The sequence below is a fragment of the Labrus mixtus genome, chromosome 16 (assembly GCF_963584025.1).
Source record: "Labrus mixtus chromosome 16, fLabMix1.1, whole genome shotgun sequence".
Taxonomy (NCBI): Eukaryota; Metazoa; Chordata; class Actinopteri; order Labriformes; family Labridae; genus Labrus; species Labrus mixtus.
This window is the reverse complement of record NC_083627.1, coordinates 15,872,032-15,893,390: the sequence shown is the minus strand read 5'-3', so window position 1 is coordinate 15,893,390 and position 21,359 is coordinate 15,872,032. Positions and strand designations below refer to the sequence as shown.

The 21,359-nt window shown below is 38.7% G+C and overlaps 1 protein-coding gene across 1 annotated transcript in view; it reads right to left on the bottom strand.

Annotated features, from left to right (window-relative positions):
* csmd2 (CUB and Sushi multiple domains 2) overlaps positions 1-21,359 on the bottom strand; it is a 220,753-nt gene that overhangs the window by 114,364 nt on the left and 85,030 nt on the right. Inside the window, exon 6 of the mRNA XM_061060012.1 lies at positions 675-787. Coding sequence (XP_060915995.1) covers positions 675-787 — 113 coding nt within the window. The remainder of the gene's footprint in view (positions 1-674; positions 788-21,359) is intronic.

Below are 21,359 nucleotides of genomic sequence, written 5' to 3'. Positions count from 1 at the left end.
CCTTTGTTTTCCAAGAGCAATCACAACTTGTTTGCCCAAAATAGTGAGATAGTTTCATATGGTGCCAGTACAGCTGTGATACTGTCTAAATATTGAAGTAAGGCATATCATAATAATTAGTGATATAAACTAATCTGCACTAGAAGAGAAAGGACAATGTTAGTCTACTGTCGCTTCTCCATCTCATACTGGACTTCAGGCCCTGCTGATGGTTTCCATGGTTAGTTTTGTCCTAAAAGAAAATACGGGTACCACTAAGGTCATTCCCATGCCATTCACGTAGGTATTAGTAGGCATACCTATTAGTAGGTATTAATGTGCAAACTGCAAAATGCATTACCACATATGATTTTGGAAACTCCATGAGAGAACTAGTACAGTGTCCAAAAGGGTGACAGTTCATTCTTTGGGAAGTGTACATGTGTTTCATTTAATGGCTGAAAGATTTGTGATGTTTCTTGTTTACAGGTGGAAACTTATTTTGGCACTAGAGAGAACAGCTCAGTGGGTCAGAACAATGGAGATTCATCCCTGGGGTACCAAGAATATTGAAAAGAAATACCCTTGAGAATTGTCAATTATTTGCTTTTCTTTCTGTGCAGGCTAAAATCTGGTACATAATTCCATTTGTTGTGAAATTCCATTCAAAATAGTCAAAAGTCTTTTTGCATTACCTTGATACTGGGCGCTGAAACCTCTCAGCTTGTGGTTTCCATCCGATGTAAAGTGTAGTCGCAGCCAGTTCTTGCTGCTTATGATGGGGGAGGGGAGGTTGGGGCCAGTAAACCTGTGGACACAGAGAGTAAAGTGGTTCCGATTATTAACATCTCAGCACATTAAAGGTAGCAGCAAACAAACTGAAGCAATGGATACAATGAGCCAATAGTACAATATGTGCCTGTGCGAGATGATACCCTATGGTATGAATCAGTAGAATTGATGCACACATCATGCGTACATCAATTATGTTTATCTGATGAAACTATTGGATTTCCCATTCATCTTTTATTCACCGTTTCAATTTACAGCATTGGAAAGAACTGTGCTTTCCTGTGCTCCAGTTTTGTGCCATAAAGCAATTACGTAATCCATCAGATTTCCAATAAAGTCAAGTCCAACGGCTTACAATATATTATAGAGGCTGACAGAACCTGCCAGTCTTCCCGCTGATTGTCTTGTTTGTTTATGGTAATTGTACTAATGTTTCAAAATTAATGTGGCCATGAGTACAGGATGCTAAAATGACTCCCCTTTGAGATCTATTAAAGGGAGGGTCTGGTACTCAGGGGGAAGTTTAATGTTAACGACTCTTAACCAAACTGTGATCCAATAAAAAATGAGAGCTGGAAAGAGCAGCATTGGCATTTACAGGGGGAAAAAAGAACAGTCCGTTTATTGCTTTGAAAACGCAAAAGTGAATTATACTTTGCAAACACTTATATTGCCTCCTGATCTGTATGCTAATGAGGGCTGTTGCTTACTGGGCACTTCTGCAGTTGTTAAAGCCAAAGTCATTTGGGAATGCATTAAGTTTTATCTTGAGACACACTAAAACAAGTGTACTCCCACAGCCATACACACACACCTTTACACTCAAATGTGCATGAATTTGTGATTACATTTCCTAATCATGTCCACCTCATCTCCCACACCTACATATCTGCTGCTCTCTATAAATACAGAGGTACTTCACTTCCAACCTCTCATTGGTACCTTTGCAAAATAGAAATGGCAGAAATGGCAGAAATGGCAGAAATGGGAAAGAGTGCAAATTAAATAATTGAATCAATGAAAAGAGATGAAAAGGTGTTAAATGTATACTGAACTGCAGGACTTATAAGTCCTTGACAGCAATAACTTTTTTATTATTATTCTAATGCCATGGGACAAAAGTTCCAAAAAAACTAAGCTCCAACTATAGAACACAGTTATGTACTATGAAGTGATATTGAGTCTTGTGGGGGTGTTTGGTGGAAATGACTGATGCACCAGAGAGCTCTCTTAGGATCAATTTTTAAAAAGTGTTGTTTTCGGGATGTATACAGAATAGCTTTACTTCTTGTGAAAATGTTCAACTGTTCATTTAGTTCTGGCTGCAGTGGGACAACAGCCTCACGATGCAGCTGCTCACCTGAGTTAGTCAGAACACAATTCACCTTAAGGGTCACACAGAGAGACAGAAAGAGTTTTGGGCAGCAGGCAGGATAAAACCACCACAGAGAAATGAAACAGTAACAAAGACAGATTGAGTATCACATAGTCAGTGATTTTGCCTATTCAGCCACACTGCAAGCAAAGAGCAGAGAAAATGGAGCAGAGAGGAGGAAATAATATGTACCTGCTGAAATTCTATGTTTCCCCTGCCTATTAAAGCTTCTTTTTAGTATTGTGGCTGCCATCCTCCCACTTGTAGGACAGCAAAACCTTTACCTCAACCCTTGGTTAAGAGATTTCCACTAAAGGAGGATTCTATAATCAAACCACATATGTGCAAGTCCAAAAAGGTCAGGGGTTAACCCCGTTTCCTAACCAAGCAAAGGAGCTCCTTTAAGACTGTGTCAGCGGCTTCAGTGAAAAAGGTCAGTGCATCGAGAGTGTGAAGGAGTGTGTCTGTAATGGTCAGTGTTGTGAGAGATTTTCTGCTTCTAATGATTCAAAAACAACTTGCTTACCGTGCACTCAATGATTTCGACCCAGAGCAGACACTAAACTGGGCTATAAAGCAGAGAAATTCTGTGACCAGATAGTTTAAAACTATCCTTACCGCAACTGAAAAAAACAACAATAGGGTTCTTGAATTCATTCATAATTTACTCTTCTCCTACATCAAACAAATAATGTAATAGCCAGAGATGAGTTGTCACTGTACCAGAATTTAAAAACTAACAATGTAAGTATTGAAAATGAATGCTCTTTCAATAGGAAAGTAAAAAATACCAAGGACACAACACTTTTGTAATAATACAAGAAGTATTGTAAAGTTTCCTGGAAAACAATGTATCTCATATTTAAAGTAATTCAACAAAATCAGGCTCCTTAGCCCTTTATTGAAAATGTGATCGTTGATAAGTGTTTTTGTTTCTTCGGAAACAGTTCTACATTGTATTATTTTAAACTTGTGGTGTCAAAGAAGGAACCCAAGTGCTCTATGGCCCAATAAAATTTTATAAGAAACACTTTTTTTGTCTATTAATGAGTATTCCCATTTCTCTTCTGAATATATTTTTTAAGTTCTGTCACTGATCAACTGTGTTGCCTAGGAGCTATATTGGAATATTAAAAGTAAGGCAGAAATGTGAAGCCTCGTGGTACGACACTGGCCTTCATTTACAAGTGCAGGACTGATAAAGTGAGTTGGCATGCTTCGGGAGATTTTTTTTTTTTATCACTTAAGACAAAGAGAAAGATGAAGCATTAGAGAGCCTTTGTATTGTCTGGCACATGTGCATTTGGAGCTGTACAATAGGACGAGTGAGGACTAGGACGAGTGCCAGAATCACCTTTGGCTCTAAGTACATAACAAGAAGACAGCTTAAATCCTTGGTAGTAAATCTTGCTCTGACAAATTACAGACAAATTACTTGCACATGCAAGAGCCACAAAACACCAGTGCCAATATGTAAATGCAAACTGCTCAGTTCAGTTGTGTTGAGTTACTCCTCTTTCACCACAGGGACAAATTAAAGCTTCCCTTCGGATTAAAGGGCAATTTGAGCTGAAATCAACGTCCTTTAACACACAATAAACACACTATGCACTGACTTAACTGCAGCAGTAGCAGAGGATAAGGGACTGATGGATATTTGCACTAAGAATTAGGCGTTGTACAGTGAATTTACACAACACGGGATGAGGGATGAACAGATCAGCTGAAATATCATGTTGACCCAAAGTCACCTCTCCCTTTCCACATTCCTGTGTACACCTCTTTTTTTGCTGAGAAACATTAAAGTTTAAGGATGAAAGTGACCGTGGGGAGCAACAGAAAAAGTCCTGAGCTGGCTGATGGAGGTCTCCTGAAGGGTGTTGAGGCAACTTCTACGGTTCCTTTTTTCACCTCACCCCTTCTTGCTGTATACCTCTCTCTTTCTCCCTCCGTCTGGCTGACCATATTACATTTTATGCGGAATTGTCTTGAGAGTGCAGTGTTAAATCAGTTTCCATTTCCAGGCCCCAAAGCTCCCCTCAGTCTGAGTCAGACTTTTGATGATTGTCCAAGAAATGTGTTTTGGGCGAGCCAAGGTGATGGAGGCAGCCAGTGGTGATCTTGACACGGGGGACTCAGCTATAAAGCACACACTGACACGCAGACATATTTTGCACTGCTGTGGATCCTTTCTTTCCATTTACATTGAATATTATCAACTTTAAGAAAAGTTTAGGAATAGTTAATGGTTGCACAACAGCATTGCAGGCATCTATAGTCCAACATGTAAATCCCTATTGCTTATACCGGTCCTTTCACTAACAAATTATGATTGAGAGTCTTAGGAATACACAAAACCAGTCAAAAGTTAAGTTACATAACACCAGCACTGAGATACTTTCCATAATGATGTGTTATGACTCATTAAATTGTGAATGCCCTTCATGATTTTGCACAAAGGTTGTCATCATCAAGTAATTCAGCAACCCTTCTCAGCAAAATTGATCTTTATCTCCTTTATAGTCATCATTTCATGTCATCTGGTTTTTGTTCAAGGGGCAAGGTTTCAAATTACTTGGTGCATAATCAGTAATGGGCGGGGTTTAGGTGTCAGAGGTGACTGGCTCCACATTAGGATCAAATGCTTTAAATTGCTGCTCAGCACATGAATTCATTGAGATCCGACATCTGTGTCCACGTGTGGGTGTCTGGGTGCTTGCGGTGGAGAGAGGGCCGATTCTGGACGGAGAATGTTCGAGTTAATTGCAGCCACTCCGTCGGATCAATCAGAGCACTGCTCTGTATGCAGGTCCATGGTCGGTACATCAGACCAGAGGTCACAGTGACTTTGTGAAGCCAAACTTTCAGCATGTTAATGAGGATATGTGAATTATAGCAAATGCTTCACCATCCAGATGTACATCCAGACACCCACACATCATCAGCAAACAGTTACAATTACAAACATGCATGCACATATCAGTTACGTCTCTCTTTCTCTCTCTTTCACTCACACACACACACACACACACACACACACACACACACACACACACGCCACATCCTTCTAAGTTTAAACCAATCAGTGTAGAAGACCCTTAAGCCCAGAAAGGGAGTATTAGAGTGCTGGCTGAGCTGTAGCTGTGACCTTCAGATGTAGTTGAGCCCAGACGTACACTGGGGGTTTAAATAAACCACCAAAACACCCAGCTCCAAACAACATAGAAACCACAACACTTTTCATTAATTTCTTCAAACAACCACCACCTTGGCACTAAAAACCATCAACCTGGCTCTATAAGTTAAGGCCAAAGTAGTAGGGGGGGCCTCAGGGCAGTTATGTCTCCTGGGTCTGTGCTGTACTAGACTGAAGCCCTGAGAACAAAAACGAGGAGTTGCAGAGGAGGTTAAAACCTGCAGACCCATCAGAACCAACATGTCTATTTTTCCCCTTAGACTCCCATGTCCGACAGAGCCAAAATGTCTGTTCTTGCCTCTCTTCCGCCACCATGTATTATTCATGGACAGACCTCTGGCCCCATCAGAAAGCCTTGTTAAATCTTCAGAGAGATTCCTTTCTTCCTCCTACTACAACTTATCTTATGCCCTCACAGAACGCATAATACAGACACTTATTGAAGCGAATTTCCTTTTGGGAAAAACAACACACTCTCCTTCATCTTGACTTCCTTTCCCTTCTTTTCTTTAAGCCTATATTAAAGCTTTCTGCAAATATACTGTACATGTGTCCGACTCTTCTTTAAAACAGTGAAAGTACACCAGATGTTCAAATCCACCATAAATCTAGAAGTCACAACTTTCATTTTGCTAGTTGTCAAACACATATTTTCTCCCAGATCTAGAGTTTAGATCTACTTTTCAAAGGTGGGGAAATATGAGAGTGGCTGTGCTACTATGATTGAGGCTTTACTCTACCAATTATAATACCAATGCATATTGAAACTGATCTTACTGGCTACTACAAAGATAAATATATAGTAGTACCAACACAGGCACAGGTCTCATTCTGAAAAAGTGTGAGCTGATTTCTCTCACAAGGACATCCTATTCACATATACGATGTGTCATGTCTGTCGGGGACGTCAGCACAGTTTAGGTCATGGTGAAAATTTGTCAAATTAACTGTGGGAGCAGTGTGAGGAGGAGGACCATCAGGGGAAGAAGAGGTTGAAGTGAGGTCAGCAACAGTACTGGATGGTGCTGATAAATATCACTTCTTCATCAGATGATTTTCATTGTGGTACTAAAACCAATAGGATAGTTTAAATAAACCAAATCAAATTTAAACACAGTTTTATACTGTGACATTGACAAGCTGCATTATCCATTCAAAGTTGACCTAAGGAATAAGAAAGTCATGCACAAAATGGGATTTGTTTCCTGCACCGTGATCCTCCCACTGATTTAACAGTGACACAGACTTATATTTTGATAACAGTAAAACGGGAAACAGACAAGCATACAAAATGAGCCAGAAACATAAACACAAGCAGCTCAATTCATGGAAGTAAAGAATTTAGTGCCACTTGTTCCACAATTGATCCCAGTGTCAGTGTGATTTATTACCTTTGTTCAAAAAGTCAAGGTGGATGAAGGCAAAGTCACGGAAAGAGAAGCAATGGGACTGAACTGCTACCAAACAAATAGACTGTGGAACAGTGCTGATGAGGACACTATACAGAGTCTAATGGATGAGATTAGTGAATGTTTGCTTTCAACAAAATGACCCGTACAGGCAGACAATATGTGTTTGACTATGATGAAGCAAACGACAAATACAGACATTATCAAACTAGCTGCTTTTCTCTCCATTTCATCCATTCTGTTTAATTTATGTTCAATCAAGCTGATGTCCAACATCTTTCCAAAACACACACCATACTCACACACACACAAAGACCAAACTACACTTATATTCACACCATCAATCACATCACATCTTAAAACTAAAGGTGTGCACTTCTCAATGGGTGTAATCGCCTGCGGGCGTTATTGGATCTGTGGTTAACGGGAGAAAAACAAATGAGTTTCCAAGGTCAATCTTAAAGCGGTAGTGAAAATTGAGGCCTCAATGTAGATCCATCAACACATCAGCAAACAAATGCCAATAATATCCCGGGGCTGATTACAGGGAGAACATCGTTCTCTTCTCTAGGAGACTAGGGGAGATATAGACAGACATAAAAAGGCAAGAGAGACACATTTACTACTACAGTGTGAAGGAGAAAAGCCAGCTAGAGAGGAACAACACTACAGTTGAGGGGGATGAAAAAAGTATTTCACTTAAGTGAAAGAACAGAAACAATGGGCTTTTGGAAAAACATGAAAGGACTGACAACAATGTCCAACAACCCTGATGCCAACGACGGCAGAGAAACAGAAGCTTCTGCTTAGATGCCACCATCAAAAATGGCCACAATAAATCAAATCATCCAATTATAATCACTGCCATGTTGTGAAGAAGCACTGAATGAAGTTGAAGCTTTAAAAGATTTTCAAACCTACCAATGATGTATGATTTTCAATATTTCTGCTTTATCGTGTTTATATTCCCTCTTTGAAGGAGAAGTGAAATCTTACTGGCTATAAAAGAAAATAAACAGAAACATAAGCCCATGTAAAATCACAGCTTGTTTTTTTTGCATTTCCAGATAGTCAGTTTGAGTGAGTCATTGAGCTTTAGAGCTGCCAGTAGATTGTGTTAGCCGAGCTAGTTGTGTATCCTGTTCCTGGCTTTATGTTAGCTATGCTCAGTTCATCTAAACTAAGAGTCTGCTGGATTTATATTCATTGTCCACACACAGTACCCTCAAATGTCAGATTGGTAATTGTGGTAATTGTGAACATATTTATAAACATAATATACTTTTTAGCAATCAACGACAGTTAAATGATGGCATTTTGTCAACAATATTTAGAAGTAGAGATTCAACACAAGATCAACTGTCAGTTTAAAGGACACCCTGATGCTCTCTAGGCAACCTCTCTCAACCCACTGCCCCCCCCTTGTGGTTTGTTTGTATGAGCTGTTAGTTTTCAGAGTGAGTCTGAGATGATGCAGTATGCGAGGAGACAGGTGAAACCATGCTAATGATATTGAACCTGGCAACACTGTCAAATCCTTCAAACCCAGCAGGAACAAAGTGATCCCTTGATAGCAGCACATCCAGAAAGAACTACATTGTGTGTGGAGAGCAGCCTCTGTTGGTTTTTTGAAATCATATCTGTTTATATTTATTAATGTATGGGTGTTTGTGTATATCAATGCAAAGTTTTCACCTGGATGGACATGTGTCAACAGAAAACATATTAAATGTCAAATGCTATTCTTACAAATGACGTTTGCACAATGCATCATTTGTCTTTTGAAAGACTGCTGGTGCATGCATGCATATATATATATATATATATATATACACACACACACTGTATATATATATATATATATATTATTATTTTTGAGGTTCATGTGGTCTTTAAATGCATGCATGATTTAACAGGAGCCCATTAGTGACAGCATCTTACCAACATTCATCAGGGAAAATGGCATATAACCCTGTGTTGCTATACAATCTGCTCCTGTGCACTTTTTATAATGAAGGCACTGAATATAGTGCAGCATCAGACTTTTCTTTATGAAACAATAAGCCCTGAGGCTCCCACATATTAAAGAGTATTATGGTAAATAAAGGTCAACATAAATGGTTAAGTTAATATCATTCAAGTAGGAAAAAAAACAAAGTAAAAAAGATAATTTAAATCCATCAGTGTTTATTTTGAGGGCCAATTTTGAAAGTTTTTGATGTTAATTTACCTCTTTACTCAGTTCGATGATCATCGCAGAAGTATTTGCTTGAAATTGCAGTGAATGAGTGTGAGTAAATAAGACTGGTGGAGAACTCATTACCACACCGAAGTACTTAAAAATATTCAATTCCTGTGCATCATTTTTGGATTCAAGGGATGCCATCCCACACTTCAGTTGTTCTCAATATAACCCATTAAATTATTTAACAACTATCTTAGGAACAGCATCTTCTTTAATGGTCTTCTTCATCTTTGACTATTATTGTTTAGCAGTAAGTTCAAAGTCAATTCCAACAGCACTTTATTCCTGGCATCTTTTCAAGTGGTCACTGAAGAGGTTTTCTGAACAGAAATAAGCAGAAAGTCTATTTGATGCTGTTAAAAAGCCAACAGCATCAACATGGATTAAAAAAGCCATCGTTTTCATGCCCATATTTTGTGCCTAAGTCTACTAACGGACACAGATGGTCCCCTTGCACAAGTGGGTGAAGTTGATCACATAGATTTTGGTGATGCAGTTCAAGTGATGTTTCTGGCAAGAACTATTGCTCACAATACCTCCCACTCAGACACAATCATGATTTGTTTGGATGGAATATTCATAACACAAACACCAATTCTCTTCTTTGGCTGTGGGTTGATTTCATGCCTAAAGCTCTCAAAAAGGAAAAGGAATGTGTTATCCAATTTGAGGGTTTCACTGTGCCTTCCTTCACACAGGTCTGCTGAAACAAACTGAAAAAAAAAAAAAAAATGATGCTCCATGCAGATTAACGTCCTAATGCCTGTTTAATTGTGTTAATGGTTTGCTGCTGTCGGTAAGCCGGTTTATGCTACCTCGGCATACAAACAACTTTATCGTAATTTTTCTGGATCAAAACACTGCCACGTTATAGCGTTCCAATGAGATGCTATCCGTTCACTTTGCTTGTTTGCATCAAGAAAGTTGAGCGACGAGAGTAGGCCCATTAACTAAACCCACAGCCAGACTATGGGAGAAGCCCTGTGGGTGGTTGGCGTACAGTTAATCTACATTTGACCTGCATTGCGGACCAACATATAAAAACTTTATTTTAACTGACTACTAAGTCTGGTGCTGACTAGCTAGAGTGTTAATCGTTGAGTTGGCTAGTCACACACATCCTATACTACTAAGAGCTGTCATCTCCCAGGACTTTACAAAACCGTCTGCTGCTCTCAAACCAGATGGTAGGAATTTCAGATTTCACTTTCTCAATGTGCGTGTGTGCTGTATAACGCAGCAGAATCATAACTGTGCTTCTAGTCAGTCAGTTTAAGCATTATCAATAAATCTGCAAGCATCTGAAAACTAGCCAATACAAGGAGGCTATCAATGTAAGGATCTCTGAAGTTAAAAACAATACTTTCTAGATCATCATAATCTTTTAACACAACTGATTGATCAATTTCTATTTCCATGGCACCACCACCAAATCACACTTAACATAACACAGCAGGTCTAGACTTAATCTTGTTAAATCATTTACAGAGACCCAACATAAATCCACCAAGAGCAAGTTCTTGGCAACAGTCATAAAGAAGGACTTCATTTCAACAGGTAGAAACCTCTGTATTGATCATGTAGCCAAGTGACAGTCCCAAAAATGCATGAGCAAATTTTGTTGTGCGATACCTAACTCACACTGAGCTCCCAAAGACAACGATCAACCCCTTGTCTATCAGTCACTTTACTTCAGAGTGACCCTAACAGCCTCTAAAGCTTACCAATTGAAATATATGTGTCAAAACTTGGGCTGAAGGGGTTGACTGTCTCAACTTCCATCAAGTTCAACTGATTATCCTATCATGATTTAGCCACATGTTTGGCTGTTTTCGCCGTTGTTGTGGAATGATCAACTTCAACAAACTGGGGAGGGATAGAGGGAACATTTCTAGACATCAGGCAACGTCTCCTGGAATTTTCCTGAGATGGTTGTTCAACATGTTCCTCCAAGTAGGATACTGTCCCCTGTCGAAAAGGGGGTAGGGGGCAGTGGTGAGTGCGCGCGCCCCATGTACTGAGGCTGTCATCTTCCAAGCGGGCGGCCCAGGTTCAAATCCAACCTGTGGCTCCTTTCCCGCATGTCCAACTCTATCCACTGTCCTTTCTCTCCAATAAAGGCACAAAATGCCAAAAAATTAATCTTAAAAAAAAAAGGGAGGGAGGGGTCTCAGAAGGTAAAGAATGATTAAAAAAAAAAAATCAGAAGTTGCTGACAAAGCAATAGAGTCCAACACTATAGAGCAGTTGCTTTCATAACAATGCCACGTGTAGTTAGACATAGTTGTAACACCAACAAAAGAGCAGAGAAGTAAATTCCAGCAGACAGAAAACATAATGAAGCAGTTTCATTAGATGCACAAAGGTCACAACAAATCTGTGCATACAGTTCGTGGACTGCAAATGAAAAATTAATGGAGGACCTGTAGGAAAAATCCTGGTAAATTTAGTAACATCGGTGTGAAAAACATGCCTGTTTGTGTTCTCACATGCAGCTCAACCTAAAAATGTCTTGGGTAAAAGCACCATAAGACTCCTTCATGTGGCAATACTCACTCTTTATGTTTTTATTAGGAAAATAATTTTCCAAAACAAATGTTTATGATAATTAAGCATTTCATTGAGAATCCATGGAAATATACTTCATTATATATTCTCTGAGATATATTGGTTTGGAATGTGGGGGGAGGACTTCCTGGAGGGAGGAGTAGAAGGAAACAGGCAAGAGATGAAAAGCTACAACAGTACATAAGGATGAGTCATCCAGGCACCAAGAACTGCCCAAACTCTGCCACAACCTCTACTTTCAGTGCCTCTTCATCCGAATCGTCCCTGCTGCTGTCCACCCACAGTATCTTTTTTTCCCCAAGAGCCCCATGTATTTGTTTTCTTTTAATTAGTTTGAGGGTTGCTGACAAAGACACTCTATTGTTCATCCGTTCAAAGACTCTTCCAAAGGCATGAACTGAAAAGTATTGGATGCAAAAAGGACAGAGAAGGCCTTTATTCTACTGTTGTGTTCTCTGATCCTTTGTCTGCTTTTCACAGTTTCCTTTTTTTTTTGAGAGAGATTAGTGTTTGTTCTCTCTCTTTTTCCATCACTCTGTAATCCCTTACTCTTACTTCAGTGCACTAGGCCTGCATATGGGAGAAAATGCATTGCGAATGGATGTCACATTTTGTATCATCTGCTCTGTCTTTATCTTGAATCAGAAGAAATAAAAGATTGGGACGGGACATTTAATGGAAGCAGAGAGTATGCCTGTTATGTCCAAAACTCTTGGTAAAAGAGGTTTAGAAGTAGATGCACCCACAAAGGGTTTGGAGGATTGGCAGAATATGTCAATCCCATATCCAGATGTATGGCACTGCTGAGAGAGGGGTGATGAAAGGAAAGTGTTCTAACTATTTGGAGATGGCTGGTCTTTGGAAGTCCTTTAGATTACTTCATTGGTTGTCTTCTTAATCCACATCGAGGAAACCAATAAAGTTTATGCACAGAATCATACATTAACACAAGCAGGTGTTCTCAAAGTTATCACCAGATATACAAACATAAACACACATTATACTATTGCACAAAAAAATGGTGGATTGTTCACCCAAATGGCCAATAAAAATATTGCAATTATAGTTATTTAACAATTTCAACCACTAAAAATAGTTAACAGCTACTCTCCCATCAGGGCTTGTGGATGCCCTTTTATAAATCTTTTCCATTTGATCTTTGATACTTCTTCCACATGTTACACTAAACATCAAACAGGCCAGGTAGAATTCAGCCCTATCAGGAAAAAGTGGAATTAGGGCAAATTATCTTCCATCCTGTAGCAGAAAAGCAGAAATAGGCGCCCAAGCTGATAGTGTTTGATCTCTTCTTCCATTAGCCTCTACTGGTCCTTCAGTCTGGAACCATTTGAAGGAGATAAGATGTGGCAATGTACTGTTTTATGGTTATATTCAGCCTAAGGTAATTCATCTACTTTATATGTTTCAGCTTTATTTTTTTCTTTTATTGTTCTGCCTGATGTTGAGAGCTTGAGATCACAGGTAAATATTAAAGTCATCAATCAAGTAAAGTGGAGAGAGAGCGAGAGAGAGAGAGAGAGAGGAGGGACAACACCTTGAGGTGGAAGAGAAGAGAAAAGAAGAGCTATCTTTTACACGTCACCCATGACCGTGACCGATTTGTCGTAAAACCACCATCCAATTAAAAGAGGTCTCTCCATCTGCTTCCTCCTGAGTCAGCGATCACCTTTCACCCCAAGCCCAACCCCACCCCCACCATAACCATGATTTATCCATTGCTCCTGCTCACTGCAGGTGTGTGTTACACAAATTTACTTTCCTGAGTGAACATGAACTACACAGAGTACAAGAAAATGTAACTGTTACTCTGAGTGTATGTGTTTGAGAATAAGTGAGTTATACCCAAAAGCCATAACTTTTTGGAAGAGTGCTCTCAGATGGTGTGTAAATATGAGGGTGTTGTTGTACAGCTAATATTAAAAACTATAAAAGGCTTTGCTTCCTTGTCTTTCAGATTATGAGAACAGTATGTGTAGTAAAACCAGAACTGTAAAACATCCATAAAAGATTACTGTGCATCACACTATAGTTGATAGTTTGCTGTCCTTGACTGGTTAAATATAGCTTCCTATGAGTTAACAGTAATTGCTTACACAGAATTCATATACAAACCTTTGATCATGGGTCACTGTAATATACCCATCGGCACAATTTTCATGTCATTTTCTTGTTTACATTATCTATCTTCACCAGTCATAAAAATGCCTTGGGCAAAAACAAAATAACTGCAATTTTCAGTTCAGCTGAGGACAGTTGTGTCATTTTTAGCCTTGCAGTGATTTAAACAAACAAAAAAAAAAATATGGAGCAAAGTCAGCCTTAAATTCCGCCTTCTGCTGTCACTGCTTTTATCAAAGATAAATTACCCACTCTGAGATAAACACAAAATACATGACTGCACATTAGAGGTTACACTTTCAAGAGGTAAACAGAGGGGGCTTATGCAGTAATGCAATGTAAAAATATATATAAATAGTGATGTATCAACAAAGTATTACAAAAAAAATAGAAAAGATAGAAAAATCCCTGAAACTTTAACTTTGAAAATCAATGCATGTTAGAAACTAAATCATACTTGTGTGTAAAACAATGGGTCAAAAAAACAGATCTCCCCAAATGCATCTGCTTAAAATAATGAATTACAAGCAAAAAAAAAAAAAAACAATCGTAAATTGCTTAACATGTAGACACAGACTGCTTGTCTTGGCTATTTTTACCCACTGATTTTTTTAGACTTTGAAAAATAAAATTTTTGCATGTATTTGTCATCCTAACAATGATGCTGAAAATGATCATGATTATGTTTATGATAACTAAAATTGCATTTGTTTTATCCTTCACCTCCTGATTCAATCCTTTCTCAGGAGAAACATAATGCTTATTCACTGTCACCGCTGACTTTCTACCTCCTGTAGGATAAATATAAAATATGGGTGGATGGAGGACATTGCAGTGGTTGCAGTATTCAGGCAGAAGAATTACCCCATCCTCATTGCCTTTACCATGCGGATTGATGAAGGATTAATAACCCATGTCATAAGGCTGGTGGCCACTGAATAGGCTGCAAAACCCTTGAGATTCTGTCATAATAATAAACTGTAGGCAGATATATGTGGACAAGAAAAAGGGGTGAGCCCGAGATGCTGACAATATAACTTCTATTCTGTTAGGCCCAAAAGAATGTGAGGAGATCTCAGTCAGACCTAGGGAATATTTGAGGAACCAATCATATCCAGAGTTGCCTGTTCAACCTTGAATTCCATCTGCAAGCAGAGGATACAAAGCAGTATAAACATGTCTTCATTTTACCAATATTACCACAGAGCCATTAGAGTGGAAATACATGAATCATCCCTCTGACATGTACAGTACAGTACGATCACATCAACACACACACACACACAGTCAATCATGGAGAAAAAGCTGAGCCATGAAGGCATTTAAACACAGTCAGAGATATACTCAGATAAACACTCTCTGTGGAGGTTCTAACTGTTGAATTGTTAAATGACTAGTATTAATCACCATTCTCGGTCTCAGTGGTGATTATGAACACATCAGCAGCATGTCTGCCAGTTGGATATGAGCAAGCCAGGCAGAACAAGGCATGGAGGAGATTGAGTGAAGCGAGAGGAGTAAAGAGGAGGAAAACACTGATGGGAATAAAGTTTCCCTTTTTCTTTTTGGTAACATTGAAACAAAGTTAAATGTCAATGTGTGGAGAAAGCAAAAACAATGAAGAGCAAAATAAGAGAAACGGTTCAAATATAGAAGGGAGCTGCTTCATTATTCTGAGCACCACACCAAACTTCAGTAGCCCTCAGCAAAACGTGTGTTTGAACGCTCACGAATCAAGACATCGTCTTCCTTCTTCTGAAATATCTCAGTGTGTAATACATCTCCTCAAGGGACAGAGTTTTTCTTTAAGTGTAAACAACATCCAACTTTGCTCAATCAAAAAAGTTGCCAGTAAAGGAGTCGATGAAACAATGAGCTCTTCATTTTTTAAAACCCATAAGAGAAGGCTCGAGGTAGCAAACAATAACCAAAGTTGCTCAAGAAAATAAATAAGAAGTAATTCACCTAATGTTTGAAGCAGAATCATTCCCCCATTCAATTAAACACATTAATAAATGCTTGACAAAAATGTCACCATGATGTTAATGTACCTTATTGAAAAATATTTAAAGGATAAGTGCAGAGAAAGATGACAATCGCAGAAGTAATTTTCAACATACTGCTCACCTCTATAGCGCCAAAGCTAACCAGCGTCTTCATGGGCATTTAAAAAAGGCAAAACCTGCTTGGCTAACATCATCTAAAACTTTTTAAGATGCCATAAATCATACGATGGCCTGGTGGTTAGGTCACATCTCATGTACCGAGGTTATCATGCTCCAAGCGGGCGGCACAGGTTGAATTCTGCATGTCATTCCCCACTCTCTCCCTGGTTACCCACTGTCATATCAAATACTGGCATAAAAACTCAAACATATAACCCGAACATACTCCTACAGCACAGATGGTGGAAAATGATAATGCAGATGTTGATTTACAATGCAAAGTGATATTTCGTTGTATAAGTGCACTGCAGAGTCAATGAAGATTCAAACATAGAGAGAGGCAGAATCACTGTTAGAGCAACTAAGTGAAGCAAAGTCAGGTCTTAAGTTGCACATTGAGAATGCATTGTTATTCGGAGTCGCATGATTCCATGAATGTATAGAGATAAAAAAAATGACCTTACCAGCGTAACCAGAACTGTTTATTCAGTCAGTCCTTCACTCTTATCCGCCTTCAACAACTAACATCCTTTTTATTTATAGGAAGATGTGCACAAACACATTGCCCTACTGTAAAAATTACTCATGGACATACTATCCAAATATGCATAGATCTACATTCACACACAGGTACAGCTGTAATTATTTGCACTGCTGTTTGGTGACAGCTGTCTGCCTGCTGTGCACTACATCACTCATTTCTTTTACAGCAAGCTTCTTAGTCGTCACAGCAGTCATCTGCTCAACAAACAAACTTTATTTTCCTCTCTAAAAATAGCTCCACTGAAAATGCAGAATAATTGATATTCATTTCAGCTCCAACAATCAAAATGGTCAGGTAGTAAAATGAGAATGACAGCAGAAACACGAGTTAATTGGGACAGGAGTAACCTGATGGCAGCACAATTGCAATACTGTCATTAATTTATCTCTCATTAATATTTGAGCTCCAAGCAGGATGCACTTAAGAGGAAATTAATAGGTTGTGTGGGCGTATGCACGGATGGAGTGGCTTTAACAGCAACTAAATCAGTATTCAGTTCATGATTCATTCTATAATATATTAAAAATACACTTCTTTAGAATCAGAAGGAATGTAATTTATAACAGCATGGTCACTTACTGACGCAAAATACTGTATGCATCAGCATATGGTGAACGAGTCATGCATAGGAAACGTACTCCACTACATACTAAATAACTTCATCAGCATTTAAACTCATTGGTATGTGTCAAAAGAACCAGCTTATCTACATTGCCTTCACTTGCCTAGTGGCACGTCACCGCTGACAGATCAGAGTCAAAAGGAAAGCCAAGGCAAAATGAGGTCAAGAACACGTCATGTTATTCTGCCATTAAGCTCTTTTATCCTGTGACTTTAAAGACAGCAGTCAAGACTAGAAAGCAGTGTCTAGAGGCGTAGCAACAAAGTGAACATTTAAGCATTGCTCAGTGTGTGAAGATATGTTACGGTAAGGTGTCCACTAGACCGAAAACAAGGTCTACCAAAGTGTAGCCACAATAAAACCAATCCAGAACTAGGATCAGAAAAAACATATTTATACATTCATATGGATTGAATCAGCTGCTCTTATTTATTTTTTTTCAATCACAACTCAAAACAATAGAAACCTCTCGTAGGCATGTTCTTCGCTGTCCTATATCAAGTCTACATAATGGTAAAAAATAGCTTTCATGCGTTTGATACCTCTAGGCCATCAGGGCATCAAAGACTGAGTATGCCTCAGCCTTTCCATGGTGAATGTGATTACAGTTGCTGTGACAGAGACCTTGTGTAAGCTGTCAATCAGCATCAGTCTTTGCCTGACAGAGAGCGCCTGCGGTTTACAGTCACACGGGGTAAAGTAGTGTAGTGTGCTACCCTGAGTGAGAGGGACAAGGCCCTTGGGTAGAACCTTGCCTGGCGCCGTTTTCCTGTAGTGAAACAGGTCAAAGTCAGCAGAGAGTAATTAACAAAGACAAGGGCATTTACAATAGCCCTTTGACAAGTGCCACTAATCTCCCTTGGGAGATGCGGCAAATATTGCAGTGAAGAAGACCAAATGGTCAGGAGAACTTCTCTTTGGGATGGAGGTGCAAAAAAACAGGAGCTTACTCTATTTATTCTATTTAAAAGTGTTTAAAGTGTTTAATGTGTAACATCTGTGCAGAAATATGTCTAACAACAACTACAACAACACTGAATATTTAGATTATTAATATGAGGGCTGTCAGCATTAACTAGTTAATCGTGATTTATTAATGTCTGGAATGAATGCATGTATTATTTTTAATTATGATTAATCGCATGCTATTTTGTGCCGGTGTGCTGTGGATAAGCCTTGCAGTGTCTCCCTGTAGTCACAGTGATGGAAAAGAAGGACACTGCTGCATCCCCGAATGTCTAATTTATTTATTTTTTTAAACTCCCAGAGAGCTAAGCTGATGAGTCAAAAGTAATATCCACCATGAGATCAAATATTTCACTTTTTTACCGTTCCTCTTACTGTAGCTGTTTCCATACCTTTTATCTACCAGAGGGTCCTTACTTATTTTTCCAAATGAAGGCTGGGTTGAATTTAAACAGCAAGTTAGGTACTTTAAGCTGAAGACAGTGGAACATTTCAAAATAAAAGCCTAACAATTTGTATTTTTCAATCATGCGATTACAAATGTGATTAACCGCTATTAACTATTGAAATATAGCGATTAATCGCGATAAAATGTTGAATCACTGAACAGCCCTGGTTAATATGTGCCCAACATATTCCGCCAAGAGTAATCCATGATATTATTTAAGGCAAAATTGCTTTTAAATTAGATTTCTGTGTTTTGGAAACAAACTAGAAAAAAACCTATGATATGTCAGAGAGAGAGATGAAGGAAGTCAGCAGACACTTGAAGTGAACTTGAAGATATGATATTGTCTTTGAGTATGATGCCTGCCTTTGTTAAATTAGCTAGCATTTTAATACCAACTGTGATTATTTAACTCATCGTATGACTCAAGCTACCCATTTAAATATTTTCGAGAGACATCCAGTGTACGAGGAAGAAAAAAACCCACAAAGGAATGATGTCTGTTGGACAGAAGGCATATGTGAATACAAAATTGACTGATTTGTTTAATGTTTTTATATCTTCTGGCTTATTTGACTGAAGCTCTTTTTTCTTACCAGAGAGCCAAAAGTTAGACGGTGAGCCGTTTTCAGTGGGTTGCAAATATGTGGCAGGAAATAATATTGTGTCAAAAAGTCTATAAAGAGATTTTTATGTTTATAAGAGTGTTTTGTTCCGTTTCTTTGTTTCCGCCACACGTGTTGTACTGTCTGAGGTCCAAACTGTGCAATTTTTTCATTAAATAAATGGTATGGGTCGTGACTTTTCATGAAGGAGCTGGTGGTGGGTCATGAGGCTGTACCAGTTGAGAACCACTGTTCTTGATGTTACTTAAGTTAAAAACCTGAACGCAACAACCCTGCTAACAACTTCACACTAAAAGCCCCTCCATGAGTCCGAAAACAAGGGGGGGGGGATAGGGAATACTATCTTTGACACAGCAGAAACAAGTTTGCTAGTCCACTAATTTCCTAATCCAAAATATTCTCACAGTAACACTCTTAAATTGCCTCCTTTTCCATTTATTGATATTGTGAGTTGCAAAACAAGGGCCATGTCTTTAGATGATGTGTAAAGATAAACACGATGACAATACCAGACGTTCGTTTGAAGGTAATCAAAAGGCATTTTATCACTGTGAGCAAAACATGAGCCTTTGCACTGTCAAGACAAAGACTAATGATACATCTCGTAATGAAATGACATCCCAAAGTAATACCCCACGGAGATCATTAACCACCGATGACAGGTACTGTATTTCAATGGCAGGAATTTTATTTGTGCTCTCAGGTTAAAAATAAAATCATCGACATAAATTTGCCAATGAAGCTGCTTTATAGAGATCGCTTAAAATCTAAATATGAGAATGTAGTTGTTTTTTTTTATGACCAACATTTGTATTGTTTTCAATTTTTTTACAACAGTACAATAGCAGACAACAAATGTAGTTTTATTTTTTTGTAATATATGCCTGTTAAGTTGACACAGGAAGTAAAGCTGTAGAGATGGAGGGCTAAAATGCAAACATAATGCTGTTGCTAAGATGTGTTCAGTTAAAGTTTTGTCTTTCACCGCTCTGTCTTTGCTCATAAAGAAAGTTACAATAACAACAAATAATCCCTCTGGACTCAATTAGCTGCAGCTAAATAAATGGTATGACTTTAATGCCCTGCCTGTGAGCACCCAAATATCCTCCCACAGAATGTATCTGAAATGTGTGTGGTTGTGTGAAGGAGTGCATCCATCTCTGTGTGACTTTATGTTCACACTTTCGCTGTCTGGGGATCTGCCACAGATCTCCCTAAGCAGCGGTGTGTGTGCTTGATAATTAGCCTCATATTCACCACTTCTGTGAGCGCACGCCTGGTTGGTAGAGCGAGGGCTGCCTAAGGGGAGGGTGAATGCTAAGAGTGACTGTCATCCATTACCTGAATCAAGTGACAACTACTGTAGAGCTGGATGTTTTTTTTGTAAAAACAATGCAACAGTATCTTATGGAAGTCTACTCTTCCCCTTTTTATCAGAGTTAACTTGGTTTACTCTGTGTTCATAGATGCATGAACAGGCAACAAGTGACCTGGTTTTCACCCACTATAGTTGTTGTTCAGAAGTGTTCTGACAAATCAATCACAAGCCAGGTCTGGTGTGTAGGGGAGTCAATTGAGATATTACACTTTACATCCCAATTTGATTTCCATTATTTGTAAAATATATTGGCTGGGTGAATTTAACCATTTTAAGGCTAAATTTGGAATATGTCTGTCTTATGTCAACCAGCTGGGTCCTGGTTGATTCAATGTATTATGCTAAATGCTAAGCTAATTTCAGCTATTAACTTTCCCAGAGATCATAAACAGTCAGAGGGTTGTGCCCAAAACTGCAAAGTATTTAAATATTTGTTTTCATAATGTAATGTACCTTTCCCCGCTCAAATAGATACATTACATTATATTTGTCCTATTATTTCCCTTAAATTCTTGTAATCCCAATGACGAGTGCACCTATAGATGACGCTGAGTAGGCTGGCCTCTTGAGTCTATAGCAGCCACGAGCCAGAGAGGCAGGAGCGGTGGTCCAGTGACACAGAGATAAAGTGCAGTAAGGTGGAAAAGTTTAACTTCTGCAGTCCAGACCTAGCCAGTGGTTATAAAAGTCATGAAATAAGGAGATTTGTTTTTATTTATGGATCTTGGTATTTAGGCAGCTTGTAACAGGGAGCAGTAGAGTAAACAAAGTTTGGGTAATTAGAGCGCTGGACTCCCTCACATTTGCTCTATGATCAATTAAGAGTTCAGTTTTTATGATTACCCCCACTTCATATTTAAATGGCACGTTTTAGTGAAGAGTAATACAATGATTGGGATGTATAATT